This window comes from Ostrinia nubilalis, chromosome 26 (assembly GCF_963855985.1).
Source record: "Ostrinia nubilalis chromosome 26, ilOstNubi1.1, whole genome shotgun sequence".
In the NCBI taxonomy this organism is placed as follows: Eukaryota; Metazoa; Arthropoda; class Insecta; order Lepidoptera; family Crambidae; genus Ostrinia; species Ostrinia nubilalis.
This window is the reverse complement of record NC_087113.1, coordinates 10668221-10685587: the sequence shown is the minus strand read 5'-3', so window position 1 is coordinate 10685587 and position 17367 is coordinate 10668221. Positions and strand designations below refer to the sequence as shown.

At 44.6% G+C, this 17367-nt stretch overlaps 1 protein-coding gene across 1 annotated transcript in view; it reads right to left on the bottom strand.

Moving 5' to 3' along the window:
- LOC135084380 (uncharacterized) overlaps nt 1-17367 on the bottom strand; it is a 104620-nt gene that overhangs the window by 16055 nt on the left and 71198 nt on the right. Inside the window, exons 6-12 of the mRNA XM_063979155.1 lie at nt 13000-13103; nt 11511-11639; nt 10759-11000; nt 9761-9945; nt 8026-8187; nt 7018-7174; nt 3645-3757 (exon numbers count right to left, since the gene is read on the bottom strand). Coding sequence (XP_063835225.1) covers nt 3645-3757; nt 7018-7174; nt 8026-8187; nt 9761-9945; nt 10759-11000; nt 11511-11639; nt 13000-13103 — 1092 coding nt within the window. The remainder of the gene's footprint in view (nt 1-3644; nt 3758-7017; nt 7175-8025; nt 8188-9760; nt 9946-10758; nt 11001-11510; nt 11640-12999; nt 13104-17367) is intronic.

Genomic DNA, 17367 nt, shown 5'->3' with positions numbered 1-17367 from the left:
ACCATTATAGGCACTTGTTGAGTCGTATAGATTTCGTATTTACCGACAAAACCCTTAGAGATGACGACTTGTTGAACCTGAGTTCACGTAATTGACAAGGTTTAAAGTGTTCCAGAAGATAAAATGTTACACACTAACCTTCCGTTCTAGTAGTTGCTGTCTCGTCTGGTTTATCAAAGGTGACGAGGTTTAGTAAGTAGTTTGTGATTGTACCTATCAATGTTTTTCGGTATGCAGTAGAGAACGAGAGATTGATAATTTTAGGGTACCTTGACAAGACATGCGGAGAGGCCGGCGGTGTCTCTGTGATCGGTATCTGCATCCAGATTTAGAATTTAGCATTCAACTGATTAGGACGTTTAATAGAATAGGTTGTTTGGTCTGTCCTTCTTGCGAAGGAATATTGTGAGGAGCAGGCTCATGCTGAGCGGTGCCTTATCTGGTAATTTCAGCACCTGTTTTAACAGGATTTCGGTTTATTTGGTCAGCGTTAGACAGTCAAGAGTGTTAAAACGCTGAATAAAGCACGGCGTTGAAGGGACAAGCACCGGCTTGGAGGTGAATGGCAGACGCATCCTTGGAACCATTGTCAGGTAACAGGTTGACCTCCGCAGTCTGATGACGCCTGCCACTGCCTAAGATACGCTCAAAGGCAGCCTCCGTAGAATTTGCTGAGTGGAAAGTCACTTGACTTTGCTATTCTTATTTGGTCAGCGCTAGACAGTCAAGAGTGTTAAGACGCTGAATAAAGCACGGCGTTGCAGGTGCAGGGGCAAGCACCGGCTTGGAGGTGAATGGCAGACGCATCCCTGGAACCATTGTCAGGTAACAGGTTGACCTCCGCAGAATGATGACGCCTGCCAATGCCCAAGATAGGTACGCTCAAAGGCAGCTTCCATAGAATTTGCTGAGTGGATGGTCATTTGACTTATTGGTCGTCAAGGGGACCTGAAGGGACTGATTTGGAATCCTTGGCTTTTTGTTCTAAATCGAAGGTAGTTATTTTGAGGCTTATGTATTTGCTTTAAAGATAATAAGATGTGTAGGTAAAGGTTACTTACTTATTAGTATTTGACGATTTGTAAGAACTAATTTAATCAGTCTAAGCAAATAAAGATATTATTATGTTTTGATTTTGCTTGAAGTGACCGGCTAGAGAATCAAGGTCGGATTATTTTTTAGATATCACCAGTACGAGCACAGGGTGATTTTGCCGAACAAAAATCCAGCACTGGGAGGGTGCTCCTCGCACAATGCTTATTAGGCATTTTAGCCAGGATACGTTCGTGACATGTTCAAATTCAAATTCAAAGACGTTTATTGCATGTCACATTACAATTTATATGTTGTTGCAAACTAGAAGTATACATGTTCGATGCACTTAGCACATTTTGTCATACTTATTAAGCTTCTTGATTTGCAAAAAAACATTAGAATTTAATCATTCAAGCTGTAAGCTGGCTCACTGTAGGTGCTTTATTTTATGAGCACAATGAGCCTTTTTAAAGAGGTATTTATTAAGAAACTCGTACCAGAAAGAGTTATCGTTCGATTGTGGCGATGCTAACAACGTATTTTGATTGGTAATGTTTGCGATTGGGGCTGTCGGGGCCGCCGTTAGAATTGTTTAAGATGGTTGTGGGTACGTTATTCAATCTATTTATACAATATAGAGATTCGCGAGAATGCTCATTTGATCGAAAAGAGTGTTAAAACTATCAGAATCCCACGTACCTCGTTTCATCCGTTTTGAATCTCGCCGGGGTCCGAGTTTCTCCGGTATCCGACGCTCTGGGTCCACCTGCTCGTCGTCCGGAAGACACTCGTCCCCTTTGGCGCCAACCACCATCACGTACATGTCGTTCGCGGTCACATACGCGCGGTCAATTACACTTTTTAATTTTAACATTAAGTATAAGAACGTTGAGAAATAAATTATTTCAGTAAAAATCTGAGCAGAGTTTCTGCTTACGATGTTGCTAGTTTGGAAGTTAAAGACGCTATGAAGAACTCCGAGCAAGCTCGCCCCCAGGTGACTAAAATGGCGGCAAACGGAAGTAAGTCAAATCAATTCCTATTAAATAATTGCGGAAATGACGTCATTTAAGGTATAAAAGGGTAAAAAACTACACCGGAAGTAGACGCATCTCTCACCAGATGCTGTGCATCGTCACATGCCGAATAATTATCTGTATTAACACATTGTAACACCTATATTACTATTATGGAAGCAATAAACGTATCCCACCAAAAACATTCTGTAAAAAACTAGCCAAGTCTCGATGGAGCTGCTTGTTTATCTCTAAAAAGTAATGAAATCTAGACAAAGTCGTGCCAAGTCTATGATGGTTCCTTACTGCGATTTCTTTATTATTATACTTAATGTTGTGTGACTTGGCCGTTGAAGGGTACAAAATCAGGTGCTCCATGACATCATTGCACCAATCTGTCGCCAGAACCGCTACCCATTGACGATGGAAAATTGCCACTTGGAAAACGTTGATTCAATAACCAGTCAATTGTAGGCTTAATAAAGCTGCGTATTTCAATAATGCTTAATATGGATGATTATCATAATAAAGATTGTTCAACGGCCAAGTCACACAACATTAAGTATAATAATAAAGAAATCGCAGTAAGGAACCATCATAGACTTGGCACGACTTTGTCTAGATTTCATTACTTTTTAGAGATAAACAAGCAGCTCCATCGAGACTTGGCTAGTTTTTTACAGAATGTTTTTGGTGGGATTTCACTTCTTTTTGTAGAAAGTGGCATAATTATTATTTAACGTCGTCGTCTTTTAATATTACCGACATTTTTTTTCACGATATTAAACATAAATTAACTCAACGACCTTTAAAATGGACAAAATCAGAATGATTGGTTTAATAACTTAACCATAGCGAACCTCACGATATAATAAACGAAATCAACGAAATTAAAACTACACAACATTCAACTTAATCGACGGGGGGGTCTAGAAAGGAAAAAAAATCTGGACACCGCGGTGCAGAAAATCGACGCTCAAAGTGCTAGCGCCATCTAGCGGTGAGCGGTACAGGCGAACACCACGGTGCCGGTGTGGCGCTAGTAGTATTGATTATGAATGTGGTGTTACTCCAGACCTTCGATTTTCCTAGTTTTTATAGTTTTCCCTTTAAGTGGCCATTAAACCCTAACTCTGTACCAAATTTCAGCTCTCTGAGTTTATGGGAAGTACTAGTTCTATTTTGATGATCATCAGTGAGTGAGTGAGTGTCATAAATGCGAAACTTTGCTTTCGCTTAACTTCGGAACTAAATGACCTACAGACTTGAAATTTTGGATTTTAAGTATGTGATTATAGCTTACTAGATGACGAAAATTTCTGCGTTCTGGTCTTATCCAGAGGTTCTCAAATAGGGGCCTGAAAATGCGGCGAAATGGTTCCAGTAAAGGATGGTACGGCAGTGTTTGCTTCGCGCTCGACTTGGCGGGGGCACTGCCGTGCCCCCAGATTGAGTATGTAACAGAAGTAGTTACAGTAGTAGTATAGGGGTCAGTCAATGTAACGGTCAGCCTACAGACTCTTCAATGTAACTGTAGCAGCCAATGTAACGGCAGTAAACCGGAAGCCCACTGAAGTACAGTATAGTACTGACCACTTGATGAGCGGCGAGAGCGCGGCGTGCTGCGAGGGCTGCGGGATGGGCCGCAGCACGTACTTGTCGCCCTCGCGCTGCAGTAACACCAGCATCTCCTCGAACATCAGCGCCTGTGACACACCACATCATACATAAGCGCCGTGACAAGTCTAAATACATATCTAAAGTACGGCCAACGAGTTTCGAATTGACAATCTATTCTGTCTCTTCCCATCTTGTGTATTTGTCGTAATGTCTCGTTCTCCCGCCAAAATATGTCAAAGTCAAACCCTTAGGCTAGCTTGCACCATCTTACTTTAACTTTGACAAACGTCAAAAATCTGTCAAATTCCATACAAAAAGCACCGGTTATCGTCATAGTTACCGTTAAAGATAGGTGGTGCAACCCACCCCTACTATTCCCAATGACAATGACATTGGGTAGTTTACATTTGGTATCGCTTCTCGTTGGCCTTACTTTACGCAGTAAGATATTCTGGCAAGGGACATTTTGCGAGTTGGTTTTCTATGCAACTGTAATTATTTTACATAGGCAAAGTATACATCTTGAAACTTTCACAATTACGATGTAAATATTAGCGTTGTGATTACGGTAAAGTAGAATAAGACCACACCAACTCTTTCCATGGATGTCGTAAGAGGCAACTAAAGAGGAGATACGCGAACATCAGGACTCTCCAATCCGTCTGGCCAGCGGCCATATAGGCCAAACTCTGCCTTTATGTCAGGTAAATTAGATAAGGTTGTAGGTAAATTAGATAAGGTTGTAGGTAAATTAGACAAGGTTGTAGGTAAATTAGACAAGGTTGTCCCCTCCTGCAGTAGAAACTAAATGCCCTGATGTAAACATTCTCACCAGCATGGCGGTCTTCTTAGAAGACTCATGGCGCAGGCTGAGGTCTCCTTCAAGTCGTAGGCGGTGCTGCATCAGCTCGTTCCACTCCAGCTCGCTCTGAACAGGATGTATCTGGAGCTAGGCAGGAGAGGACCTTACCAGCATGGCGGTCTTCTTGTAGGACTCGAGGCGTAAGCTGAGGTCTCCTTCGAGTCGCAGGCGGTGCTGTATGAGCTCGTTCCACTCCAGCTCGCTCTGAACGGGATTTGTATGAAGCTAGGCAGGAGAGGACCTTACCAGCATGGCGGTCTTTTTGGAGGACTCGTGGCGCAGGCTGAGGTCTCCTTCAAGTCGTAGGCGGTGCTGTATGAGCTCGTCCCACTCCAGCTCGCTCTGAACAGGATGTATCTGGAGCTAGGCAGGAGAGGACCTTACCAGCATGGCAGTCTTCTTGGAGGACTCGTGGCGCAAGCTGAGGTCTCCTTCAAGTCGCAGGCGGTGCTGTATGAGCTCGTTCCACTCCAGCTCGCTCTGAACAGGATTTGTCTGAAGCTAGGCAGGAGAGGACCTTACCAGCATGGCGGTCTTCTTGGAGGACTCGTGGCGTAAGCTGAGGTCTCCTTCAAGCCGCAGACGATGCTGTATGAGCTCGTTCCACTCCAGCTCGCTATGAACAGGATGTATCTGAAGCTAGGCAGGAGAGGACCTTACCAGCATGGCGGTCTTCTTAGAAGACTCGTGGCGCAAGCTGAGGTCTCCTTCAAGCCGCAGACGATGCTGCATCAGCTCGTCCCACTCCAGCTCGCTCTGAACAGGATTTGTATGAAGCTAGACAGGAGAGGACCTTACCAGCATGGCGGTCTTCTTAGAGGACTCGTGGCGTAAGCTGAGGTCTCCTTCAAGCCGCAGACGATGCTGTATGAGCTCGTCCCACTCCAGCTCGCTTTGAACAGGATTTGTATGAAGCTAGGCAGGAGAGGACCTTACCAGCATGGCGGTCTTCTTGGAGGACTCGTGGCGTAAGCTGAGGTCTCCTTCAAGCCGCAGACGATGCTGTATGAGCTCGTTCCACTCCAGCTCGCTATGAACAGGATGTATCTGAAGCTAGGCAGGAGAGGACCTTACCAGCATGGCGGTCTTCTTAGAAGACTCGTGGCGCAAGCTGAGGTCTCCTTCAAGCCGCAGACGATGCTGCATCAGCTCGTCCCACTCCAGCTCGCTCTGAACAGGATTTGTATGAAGCTAGACAGGAGAGGACCTTACCAGCATGGCGGTCTTCTTAGAGGACTCGTGGCGTAAGCTGAGGTCTCCTTCAAGCCGCAGACGATGCTGCATCAGCTCGTCCCACTCCAGCTCGCTCTGAACAGGATTTGTCTGGAGCTAGGCAGGAGAGGACCTTACCAGCATGGCGGTCTTCTTGGAGGACTCGTGGCGTAAGCTGAGGTCTCCTTCAAGACGCAGACGATGCTGCGTGAACTCGTCCCACTCCAGCTCACTCTGAACAGGATGTATCTGGAGCTAGGCAGGAGAGGACCTTACCAGCATGGCGGTCTTCTTGGAGGACTCATGGCGTAAGCTAAGGTTGCCCTTAAGTCGCAGGCGGTGCTGTATGAGCTCGTCCCACTCCAGCTCGCTCTGAACAGGATTTGTATGAAGCTAGGCAGGAGAGGACCTTACCAGCATGGCGGTCTTCTTAGAAGACTCGTGGCGCAGGCTGAGGTCTCCTTCAAGCCGCAGACGATGCTGCGTGAGGTCAAGCCGCTTGAGCTCCTTCCACTCCAGCTCGCTCTGAACAGGATGTATCTGGAGCTAGAAAGGAGCGGTGCTTACCAGCATGGCGGTCTTTTTGGAGGACTCGTGGCGCAAGCTGAGGTCTCCTTCAAGCCGCAGACGATGCTGCATCAGCTCGTCCCACTCCAGCTCGCTCTGAACAGGATTTGTATGAAGGTAGGCAGGAGAGGACCTTACCAGCATGGCGGTCTTCTTCTAGGACTCGTGGTGTAAGCTGAGGTCTCCTTCAAGCCGCAGACGATGCTGTATGAGCTCGTTCCACTCGAGCTCGCTCTGAACAGGATTTGTATGAAGCTAGGCAGGAGAAGACCTTACCAGCATGGCGGTCTTCTTGGAGGACTCGTGGCGTAAGCCGAGGTCTCCTTCAAGCCGCAGACGATGCTGCATGAGCTCGTCCCACTCCAGCTCGCTCTGAACAGGATTTATATGAAGCTAGGCAGGAGAGGACCCTACCAGCATGGCGGTCTTCTTGGAGGACTCGTGGCGTAAGCTGAGGTCTCCTTCAAGCCGCGGACGATGCTGCATCAGCTCGTCCCACTCCAGCTCGCTCTGAACTGGATTTATCTGGAGCTAGGCAGGAGAGGACCTTACCAGCATGGCGGTCTTCTTAAAGGACTCGTGGCGCAAGCTGAGGTCTCCTTCAAGCCGCAGGCGGTGCTGCGTGACGTCAAGCCGCTTGAGCTCCTTCCAATCCAGCTCGCTCTGAACAGGATGTATCTGGAGCTAGGCAGGAGAGGACCTTACCAGCATGGCGGTCTTCTTAGAGGACTCGTGGCGTAGGCTGAGGTCTCCTTCGAGTCGCAGGCGATGCTGCGTGAGGTCGAGCCGCTTGAGCTCGTCCCACTCGGCGCCGGCGCCGCGTTCCACGCGCACTTCTAGCTTGCTCTGGATTGTGCGCAGTCTGGAATGGAAGGAATGGAGTCTTAACTTCGGTCCGGGAGATTTTTGAGCCCAGTGGGTCTAGACAAAGTGCACATTATGAACTACTAGAAATGGGAACGACTAGGGAAACTAGTCGAAAAATGGTCGAAAAGCCTTTTTTTAGGAGTTATGACCGATTCGATTTTCGATTTGATTAAAAAGTGCAACTTGTTTAGGGGGGCTGATAAACTTTGAATATAACTTCTGACCATTTTACCTCCAACACATTACATTACTATAACTGTCTCCTACACATTTACCAAATTTTCCCTTAGTAAGATAAATACAATGACTCGCTCCCTCATACATTGTACATAGCCCCCTAAACATTAGTGATAATATTATTATCACTCCCCACGCACCTGAACTCGTTCACACATTTTTTTTTACAATATACCTCCTTGTACCCGCCCCCCACATATTGTGTCCGCCCCCTAAACATTATACCCGCCCCCTACCTATTATACCACCCACACATACCTGTGCTCTTCTCAGCGGCTCGGATGGAAACGTCAACACGGTGAAGCATGTACTTATCCCCCACACAATAAACCCTCCTCCGTGCACATTATACCTTACACATTATATCACCCTACATACCTGTGCTCGTTCTCAGCAGCTCGGATGGAGGTGTCGACGCTATGCAGCATGTACTTGGCCTCGTCGAGTGCACGCCTCAACTGCACCACATCAGACGGGTCGTCTTCTTCCTCGCACACCGTTTTAGGACACTCTCCAAGAGTCATCTACTTCTGGAGACTCTCCCACACATTATACCCGCACCCTACACATTATATTCACCCCCTGCACATTATATCACACCCTACATACCTGTGCTCGTTCTCAGCAGCTCGGATGGAGGTATCAACGCTGTGCAGCATATATTTGGCCTCGTCGAGCGCGCGTCGTAGTTGTACTACGTCAGACGGGTCGTCTTCCTCCTCGCAGACTGTGTTGAGCACGCTTTCGAGGAGTAGGCGGTATTTGGTTAGCCTGGGAAAGAGTATGGAGAGTTGAATTAATTTTCGCTAGAGGTTTTTAAGTCTTTATAACAAGATAACACTAGGGTAGAAGTACATATTATAAATTGTTATAAAAATATTTTTGCTTGCGTATTTCTATTCAGAATCGGATGTAAGACCTTCCCATCTGGCAAGATCTATTTGCCTGTTATACGAGGGTGGTCTGAAAAGTTTCCGACCTAACATAGATACAAGATTTTTTTTCTTAAAATTTATTTTTATTTTTCTACATAGTCTCATCTACAGTAATTAGTCGGCGCCAAAACTCGGATTTATTGTACCTAAACTGCGCCAACAGAGCATTGGAAATGTTCATTCGAACACGTCGTTGGTCTGACGTTAGCAAACGCGGCACTCAACGCGCGGACAGCTTTCTCATGCCTAAATCTTGATTTAATATGTGACAAACACGTTCTTTGGACATTTTCATTGCCTCTGCTATCTCTCTCACTTTAATTCGGCGGTCGTCTAACACCATTTGGTGAACTTTAGCGATGTTATCGTCAGTAGTTACAGTTTTTGGACGTCCCGAACGTTCATCATCTCCCAAGCTCTTACGGCCACGTTTAAATTCGGCAGCCCAAAATTTTACTGTGGTAAATGACGGTGAAGAGTCCCCGTACACAGAATCTAACTCATCTTTGATTTGCGTAGGGGTATTCCCTTTCAAAAACAAATATTTTATGACAGCTCGATACTCGATTTTTTCCATTTTCACAAAAATACTCACATCGACTCACTCAAACGACTTTCAAATAAAAACCGCGCGTCAAAAATGGCTGAAATTTTGAAGTGTTGCTGTCAAAAGATGCACAATTACATTCCCTGACTTTAATTGATGTGTGCTGCCATCTTCACGTTGAGGTCGGAAACTTTTCAGACCACCCTCGTAAATTAGAAAAGATCAAGCTCCTGCAGTGTAAAAACTCCTAATGCTAATTTATCGTAAACTAACTTCTCTATTGACTGAGCAAGCTAAATAAGGTTTGGGGTTAAGGAGTGGATTAATCACAATATTTGAGTGACCGACAGCATCAAACAATCCTCCTTCAAGTTTTGGGCGACGGTAATCACTTACCATCAGATGATCCGTCTGCTCGTTTGCCTCCTATCACATAAAAAAAAAAAAAAAAAGTTCGAGTCCTGGAATTGACAGTCTGATGCTTCCAGTATGAAGTGGTAGAACTCTTTGTCTCGCGATGGCTAGCCAGTGATGATGATGAGTCACCGCTGCCACACGCAGGCGAGCAGGTCGCGCAGCTGCAGGCGGCCACACAGCGGCAGCTGCTCGCGCGTGGCCAGAAACTGGTGCAGCTCCTTGTTCACTGATGATGACTTGATGATGATGATGACTCACCGCTGCCACACGCAGGCGAGCAGGTCACGCGTGGCCAGGAACTGGTGCAGCTCCTTGTTCACTGATGATGACTTGATGATGATGATGACTCACCGCTGCCACACGCAGGCGAGCAGGTCACGCGTGGCCAGGAACTGGTGCAGCTCCTTGTTCACTGATGATGATGATGATGACGATGATGACTCACCGCTGCCACACGCAGGCGAGCAGGTCGCGCAGCTGCAGGCGGCCACACAGCGGCAGCTGCTCGCGCGTGGCCAGAAACTGGTGTAGCTCCTTGTTCTTGCGCCGGCGCTCTCGTAGCGCCTCTAATGCTAGTCGCTGCCCGCGGCAGAAGCGGGATAAACACGCCGCGTACGCAGGCTCGCCCAGCTGGAAGGGGAAATACACACATCAATGTGGCACATAGCTCGAAGAGCTGATGGCCGCTGGGGCAGGAAAGTTCTTGAGTGGCGACCACGAGCTGGAAGACGTAGCGTGGGCAGGCCTCCCACTAGGTGGACCGACGATCTGGTGAAGGTCGCGGGAAGTACCTGGATGCAAGCGGCGCAGGACCGGTCTTTGTGGAAATCCTTGGGGGAGGCCTTTGTCCAGCAGTGGACGTCTTTCGGCTGAAACGAACGAACGAACACATCAATGTAACGCAGGTAGCCTGGAAATCATTCAGTGTAATGGTGGCCGCCTAGAGATTGATCAATTATGGCACCCATCAATTTGATTGTAGATCCGCCAATGTTATGGTGACAACCTAAAATGACCTGTCTATGCGTCAGGTACCCCAAAGGGCACCCAATGTACCAGTGGTCGCCTGGTAAACCCGTCAATGTAACGGTAACAGCCTAAATAGACACCTGATATTTATGATGACGTCTATACATACATTAGGCAGCCTGGAAGGTAGTCACTGTACGGGTGGTAACCTGAAGAGTCATTAATGTAACGTGGTAGCCTGTAGACACGTCAATGTAACGGTAACAGCCTGAGCCATTACATAGATTCCATTGTAGACCAGTTAATGTAACGGTAAAAACCTGAAGGGCATATAATGTACCGGTAGAAACCCAAATAGCAGTGAATGTACCGTTAGTAACCCCTAGACATCAATCAATGTAACGCTAGTAGCCTGAAAGGCCATCAATATAAAAACGCCCCCTATAAGTACGTGAAGAGTAGACAAACACTTACCGTGGCCAACATGGCGTCGGCAAGCGCGTTCAACGGCACGAGATGCGAGGGCGCGTTGTGTCTCGCCGCACGAAGACGCGCGTGCAACGCCGCGTGCCAGTCGCGCACGTCGGGCAAGTTCGGGAATAGCGCGCGAAGCTCGTCGGCCGGCAGCAGTGAAGGAGCCGCCTCCAAGGGACGAAGGAACACGCGGCAGAGGACCTTCAGCCAGCGCACGTGCGAGCCCTCGGATACGATCAGCTCTGCGGGCGAATGGTGGTACATTTATAACAGTTATGAATATTTTTGATTATGGTTGTGATTTGCAAAAAACATTTATCTCTCTATCAGTTCGAGAACTCTTGAACATTGAGCAGTACATTTGACACTAAGCACACATATGGTAGAGTTCAATTCGAAGCAAAAAAAATCTCAGCATCTGTTATCCTCTACTAAAATGGAGAAAATTTTCAAAGTGGGCGATGCGATCGTTTTTGGAAGTATCCAATACACAGAGGATATATTGTGTCCCATAATTATTGGTGGTATATAATTTAATTCTTCAAAAAACAGCTTAAAATCCGTCGGCCCTATTACAATATTATTATTAATTTTGTCAGATCTCCTGGACAATGAGGTCCCTCCCTCAAGATAAGGATCTAATGAACTCTATAAGAACCAAATAGAATCAGCAGTGGCGGCAAGCTGTCCGCCCACTGCGCTCGTCCTCCGACCAGTCAGAGTGGGACGTAGCGGGGACGCACAGCACTCACCGTGGATGACCTCCTGGCGCTTCCTCAGCCGCGAGGACAGCTGCAACGCCTCCAGTACATGCGGCGGCAGGCTGTCCGCCCACTGCGCCGCCAGCGGCTCGTCCTCCTCCGACCAGTCAGACTGGGACGCTGTAAGGATAAATACACTATTAAGATAAGAAGTACCACAGGACCAGTCGTTGTGAAAATCTTTGGGAAAGGTCTTTATTCAACCGGGATTTGTTTGAAACGAAGAATAAGCTTTAAACTCCTCTTGTTCCCTTCGTCTGATGAGACATGCATCGTTTATTCTCATGGCAGCTTTGGCGCCACAATTGTCCGCCCAAGACAGAAGTTCGAGCTTAGCTGGTCCTTGTTCAATATAAAGACCATATTTTCCTGAACTATGTAATGGCACTATGGCAAGTGGCAACGGGACTATTCCCATTTCTCGTTCCCACCGCTGCAACTCCTGTGCGAGCAGGATCTACAGTATGACTGCCCATAAAAGCCCTAGTCTTGACCTTCATGGTCAAATACGTCCCGGGGGGAAAGTTAAAACTCACTGTCACGAAATTAATCAGAAGAACATAGGAGTTCGAAGTTAAGGTTCGACTTTCCTCCAGTGCAAAGCAAATGACAACTGCGGAAAGTGAAAGGACCTTACTTGCTAGAGCGTAATTGAGAACGTTACTAGGTATGCAAAATCACTTGAAACCTATGTTACAGTTAGGCTTTTACATTTACAAATACATTAGTTTTTATTTCATTCAAAAATACCCAGTAGTTATGATTTTATAGGCATTCAAAGTTCGCTTAAATATTGAGTCCCGCCGATGGTCACGTGAACCCGCGTGACGTACATTCACAGTGTCCGCTCACTAGAAAACGAATATAAACATACTTAAATACATTTTTTTTTTGTAAATACAAACTTATTATACATATTAACACCCAGACCCATCACAGAAATTAAAATTGAACCAAATCCAAACTTGATGCGATTGTGTCGTTTTATTGCGAATCACCTTCCAGCTCCATCATTAGACCCTGATTACTATATAGAATTAAAGTACTCATCAATACAAAACGAACGAGCCCAAACTCGATGGATTTAAGTCGTTTTATTATAAAGTTCCTATGGCCACCTTCCAGCTCCATCATCAGATCAGCTCCATGTCATCTTAATATTGCATAGTCATCCAAATCACATGTGTTTGCGAAATTTCAGCTTAATCGGTTGCCTGGAAGTGGGTCTTAATTCAGCTTGCAAGATTCCACCCATACAAATATGAGCCAGTCACTGTAATATGACGTCACGCGCATAAAATGGCGGGCCGGCCGCCGCCAGCACTTTTAAAATTCAATATCTTGGAAACTAATTGACGTATCGAAATAATTCTTTCACGTGTATTTTTTATTTTTAACAGAGAATACAGAAAGCTAAAAAACAAAATTAGTGAACATTCTTCATTAGGAAAACACTCATTCAAATGGTCCTCAAACATACCTTGTTGCTCAGCAGCGACAGTGTTGCTCTCGTTGCTGCGAGAGGAGAGACTCGAGCTGCTGGACGACCCAGATGGCGCGGTAGCTGCTCCCGGCTCCAGGTCACTGCGGAAGAAGAACGGTGATGTTAATTATAATCTCCAATCTATGAGTCCCTAGTAGATAGTAGTGATGTGTCATCCACGAAGACGCGCGGGGTCGAGGGAAGCGGGGGTTGCGAGGAGTTTGATCCGACCAATCCGAGCGACTTTGATGGCATTGGCAGCGTTGCAATTGGATAGTTGTCCGTGAGTGCGAGCGCAAACTACAATGATGATGCTCGGATTGGTCGTATCATGCTCCCCGCACCCCCGCTTCCCTCGAACCCGCGCGTCTTCGTGGCTATATGTATACTTAATGGGCTAGCTGCGGCAGGATTGAGTCGGACCCAGAAGAAAGTCTAGCTTTCCCTGTCTCCCACTCGCGGACGGTGTGTCTCAATTTCCCTGCCCTTCTGATTGGCAGGGACTTAGGGAGACCTCTCAAAAAGGTTGAGGTCGACAATACTGAAAATTGACGCAGGTGACGTCACAAGTCTAAAAAGGTCCTGCTACAAATGTGGACCCGCTCAAGTGCTCATATCCAGGCACATGATTCATCTGATGGATAGAATTCTTTTGGATAGTGTTTAAGGAAAAGGTAAGCACAAAAGATCCTAAATGGGTTAAATTATAACTTAGCCCCGTATAAGAAAAGATGCATACTTCTAATCTCACAGGAGTTTAAACGAAATACAGAAATCATGATGACAAAACAAGATTTGAATACACACAGAATTAAATTGTGATCAATCAAAATCAAATCACTCGAATGTTGGTATTTAAGGTATGACTATTATTGACTACAGATATTATTTTAGTCCAAATACAATTAAGATAATTTATGTTGTCTACGACCGTCAACGATCGTTAATAGATACGTCATTCGCATTAGTAAATCATTTTTCAAGCGTCTAAAAATATTTATTGGCTCAAATCAGCAGAGCTATATACAAGCATCGTTTGTATTTTGGGATTCATTCATCCTTTCAGTGAAGACAAAATAGCATATGCGACAGCGATAGACAATCCAGAGCACTGTAGGGCAACTCCGAAAAGCTGTTTACGGAGTTTCGGATCTATCTGTCATCGTCACTCATGCTGGCATTTCACTGTGCGTGAGAGGGATGGCAATATTTGAACTTCACATAACGTTCTTCGAAGTAACCCTACTGTGTAGACGTAGATACGCAGAGCCACAAAGCAATTTCATACACCAAATCCTTGACATTATGCGATTCGGACTCGCTTTCGTCAACATACAAAACCGAATCGCTAGCATGTGCGACAGCGATAAACAAACTAGAAATCTCGCACAACCACAATAACTAGCCTAATGAAGAACGAGTTTTCCCATACAAATCCCATTCATCCATCCACCAAATCCTTGACATTATGCGACTCGCTTCCATCAACATCCCGCGTGTGTTTGCGCGGCGCTTCCTGCGCGCGCGCCGACCTTTGCTACCGATTACCGCTATTTCGGGACCGGCTGTTTTAAAATGATTCATGAATCACACAGGTTATGGATCGAAATCGATTGACAGAGGGAGAAGAACTCAGGTGTTTCTGAATCATCTTTTAATTTTATCCAAAATTCGATATGATATAGGTTCTTGTTATAAATTACTTGGTGTTCGGGCGGGAGGCAATGGTTGTAAGGCACCGCTCCCGTGCCCGGGATACGTGGTCAGGAAAGGAACTAACTCCCTATGTTTCAAAACAACACTGTTCTGCAAACAAATTTTATATCCGCAAGAGCACTAGAATGATGCTCTTACATTACACTGCACAACAAAATTGCAACTTTTGGCTGATGATTGACTTTCATTACATGATGTTTACTAATTTGACGTCGCTGATTCTGAATCTGCCGTCCATTTTTTCGTAGCAGCTCTTGTTTACGTGTTATAGCTTTCACTCAAAAATTGCTAAATTTCAGTCTTAATTCGCCGACAGTTCAAAAAATACTATGTTTTCTTTGTATAATTTAATATGGTAGTATTAAGAAGTGTTTGTGTGAATGATCTAAATCAATTTTGTTTCATTTGCGGACAGGATATGTTTAAATAATCCGTTTAAATGTGAAAAAGTTCGTAAAATTGGCTTACAAAAATTAGTTTGGGGACCCAGTGGAAATGAAAGATAAGCCTTGAATTCCGCAAAAGGCATGGAAAAGATGCGTTGAGTTTTTACGTTTATAAACAAATAAGAATATGTGTAGATTTAGGTACGAAACCGCTATGATCTGAAAGGAACCCTTGAACCATCGCGACGACTGTTATTTTTATTTTTGAACAAAAATGGTATTAACCAAAAAATGTTGAACTAAATGGTAATTCCTTGCATACGTTTGGCATGTAGACGTCTTTTCAACCCTAAGAAGTCACCTGAACCTCATGTTGATACTTCACATGAGGATTTTGAGGCGAAAACTGTCAGTGTGGTAGAGACTTTGAATGTGACCCGAAATTTTCAAAACCATGTAGCCAAGATGGTTTAAACGATCGTTTTAGAGATTTAGGATCTTCAAGTCTTCCGAAAAGACATGGAATGAGTTATTTTGGCATTTTAATATTTTTTTTTGGAAAATCCGAAAAAATCTTTCTATTCTTACACATCGAACAACGTATGAGTCACTTACAAACATGTTTTTTTGGTTGGATGTAATATAAACATCGAATTACACTCTCTTCGCAATCACCTGAACAATTTTATCACAACTCTTAAGGATCTAAGTGAAGAACATGGCGAGCAAATCCACCAGGGCCTACGTACGATAGAGGGGCGCTATCAGGGCCACTGGAATGCACACATGATGGCTGACTGCTGTTGAATCATTCAGAAACGCTGTCTGCCTTCAGCATCAGCAAGGAAGTCAAATAAAAGAAAGTTTTTTCAACTTAACAACTTCATAAAATAGGATCATCTCTAAAAAAAGAGTGTTTTTTTACAAAAAGACCCAAGTGTCATATTTTTTTAACCAGAGCTGATACAGATATTTCAATCACAGATTTGAAATCGTCATTAAAAATTGGACTAATATCATGTAACATAACCCAATCATCAGAAATGCTGTTGTGCAGTGTTATCACTCATTATACTCACAACGAGATTCGAACCTGTAACCGCTACTGGCCAGATGACCGATTGATACTATGACCCTTTTGTCCTTATATAAAAATATGTATATTCAACCTATACATCAACTATCACTTAGAACCATTTCCATAACACAATTAAAACTTGCCATAGCTCTTGTAAAATTCCGTCAATTACCATCAATCCAGTAATTAATATGGAGGGGTTAAGCGGCGCCCTTGTGGGACTGGCCGTCATCAGAAACCGTTCAGAAGTAAGGGTGGGTCCTCTGAAGCATCGAGTATTAAAAAGACAATAACAAACAAAGGTGAATAAGTATCCCATTGAAATGAAAATTTTGGCAATTTGAAGTTATTTTACCCGAGGAGAGTTATGAAGAAATTGCGACCTCAAAAAATATAAAAATATAAATACGACGGTCCAGCAATTATCAGATTCTAAAATGTGTCGTAAGATTATGAAATCGATTGGAAAAATCTACTAATCCACCAGTACTAATTGAATTCTTATTAGGTCATTTGAATGTACTGATTAAATTAAATATCGTGTAACATACACAGCACGCCAACTACATAAGATATGTTTTCTTCTTCTTCTTCTGCCTCGCCTCAATTGGTCGCCATTTGATTCTATCTTGAACGTCTTGTTCATAAGATATGTTTTCGATTTATTAAATTTAAAAAATCCTTTTAATGCCGCTATAAAAAGCAATTTAATTACCGTGTTTAATAACATTAAGTTGTCATTTATTGTCACCCTCTTCGCAAATCGCTGTATCCACAGACACACCCGTTCTAACGCTTTCATTGAATTACAAATCCCTACGCGCGTGAGTGCAAAACTTTCCAATGGCATCAAACGGGGCCTATATGTATTCCGCAATCCCCCTACAAATCCCTTGGCTATGTCAGTTTGTCATGCGAATATTATTCTTGGTATACAGCATAATATACATTTTTTAACCACAACGAGGAAGCTTTTGGTCTGTATCTCACCTGATGGTAAGTGATGACTGGACCGAAGGTGGAAGCGAATATCACCCAGAAGCTTCAACCACAGAGGAACTGGCTATCTTACTTCCTTAACTGCCGGTACACAACAATGCTGTTCACGTTGTTGTTATGACGGCATACATAGGTAAGATGGTTATAGCTAGCCAGTCGGATACATAACACATAACCTAGAATAAT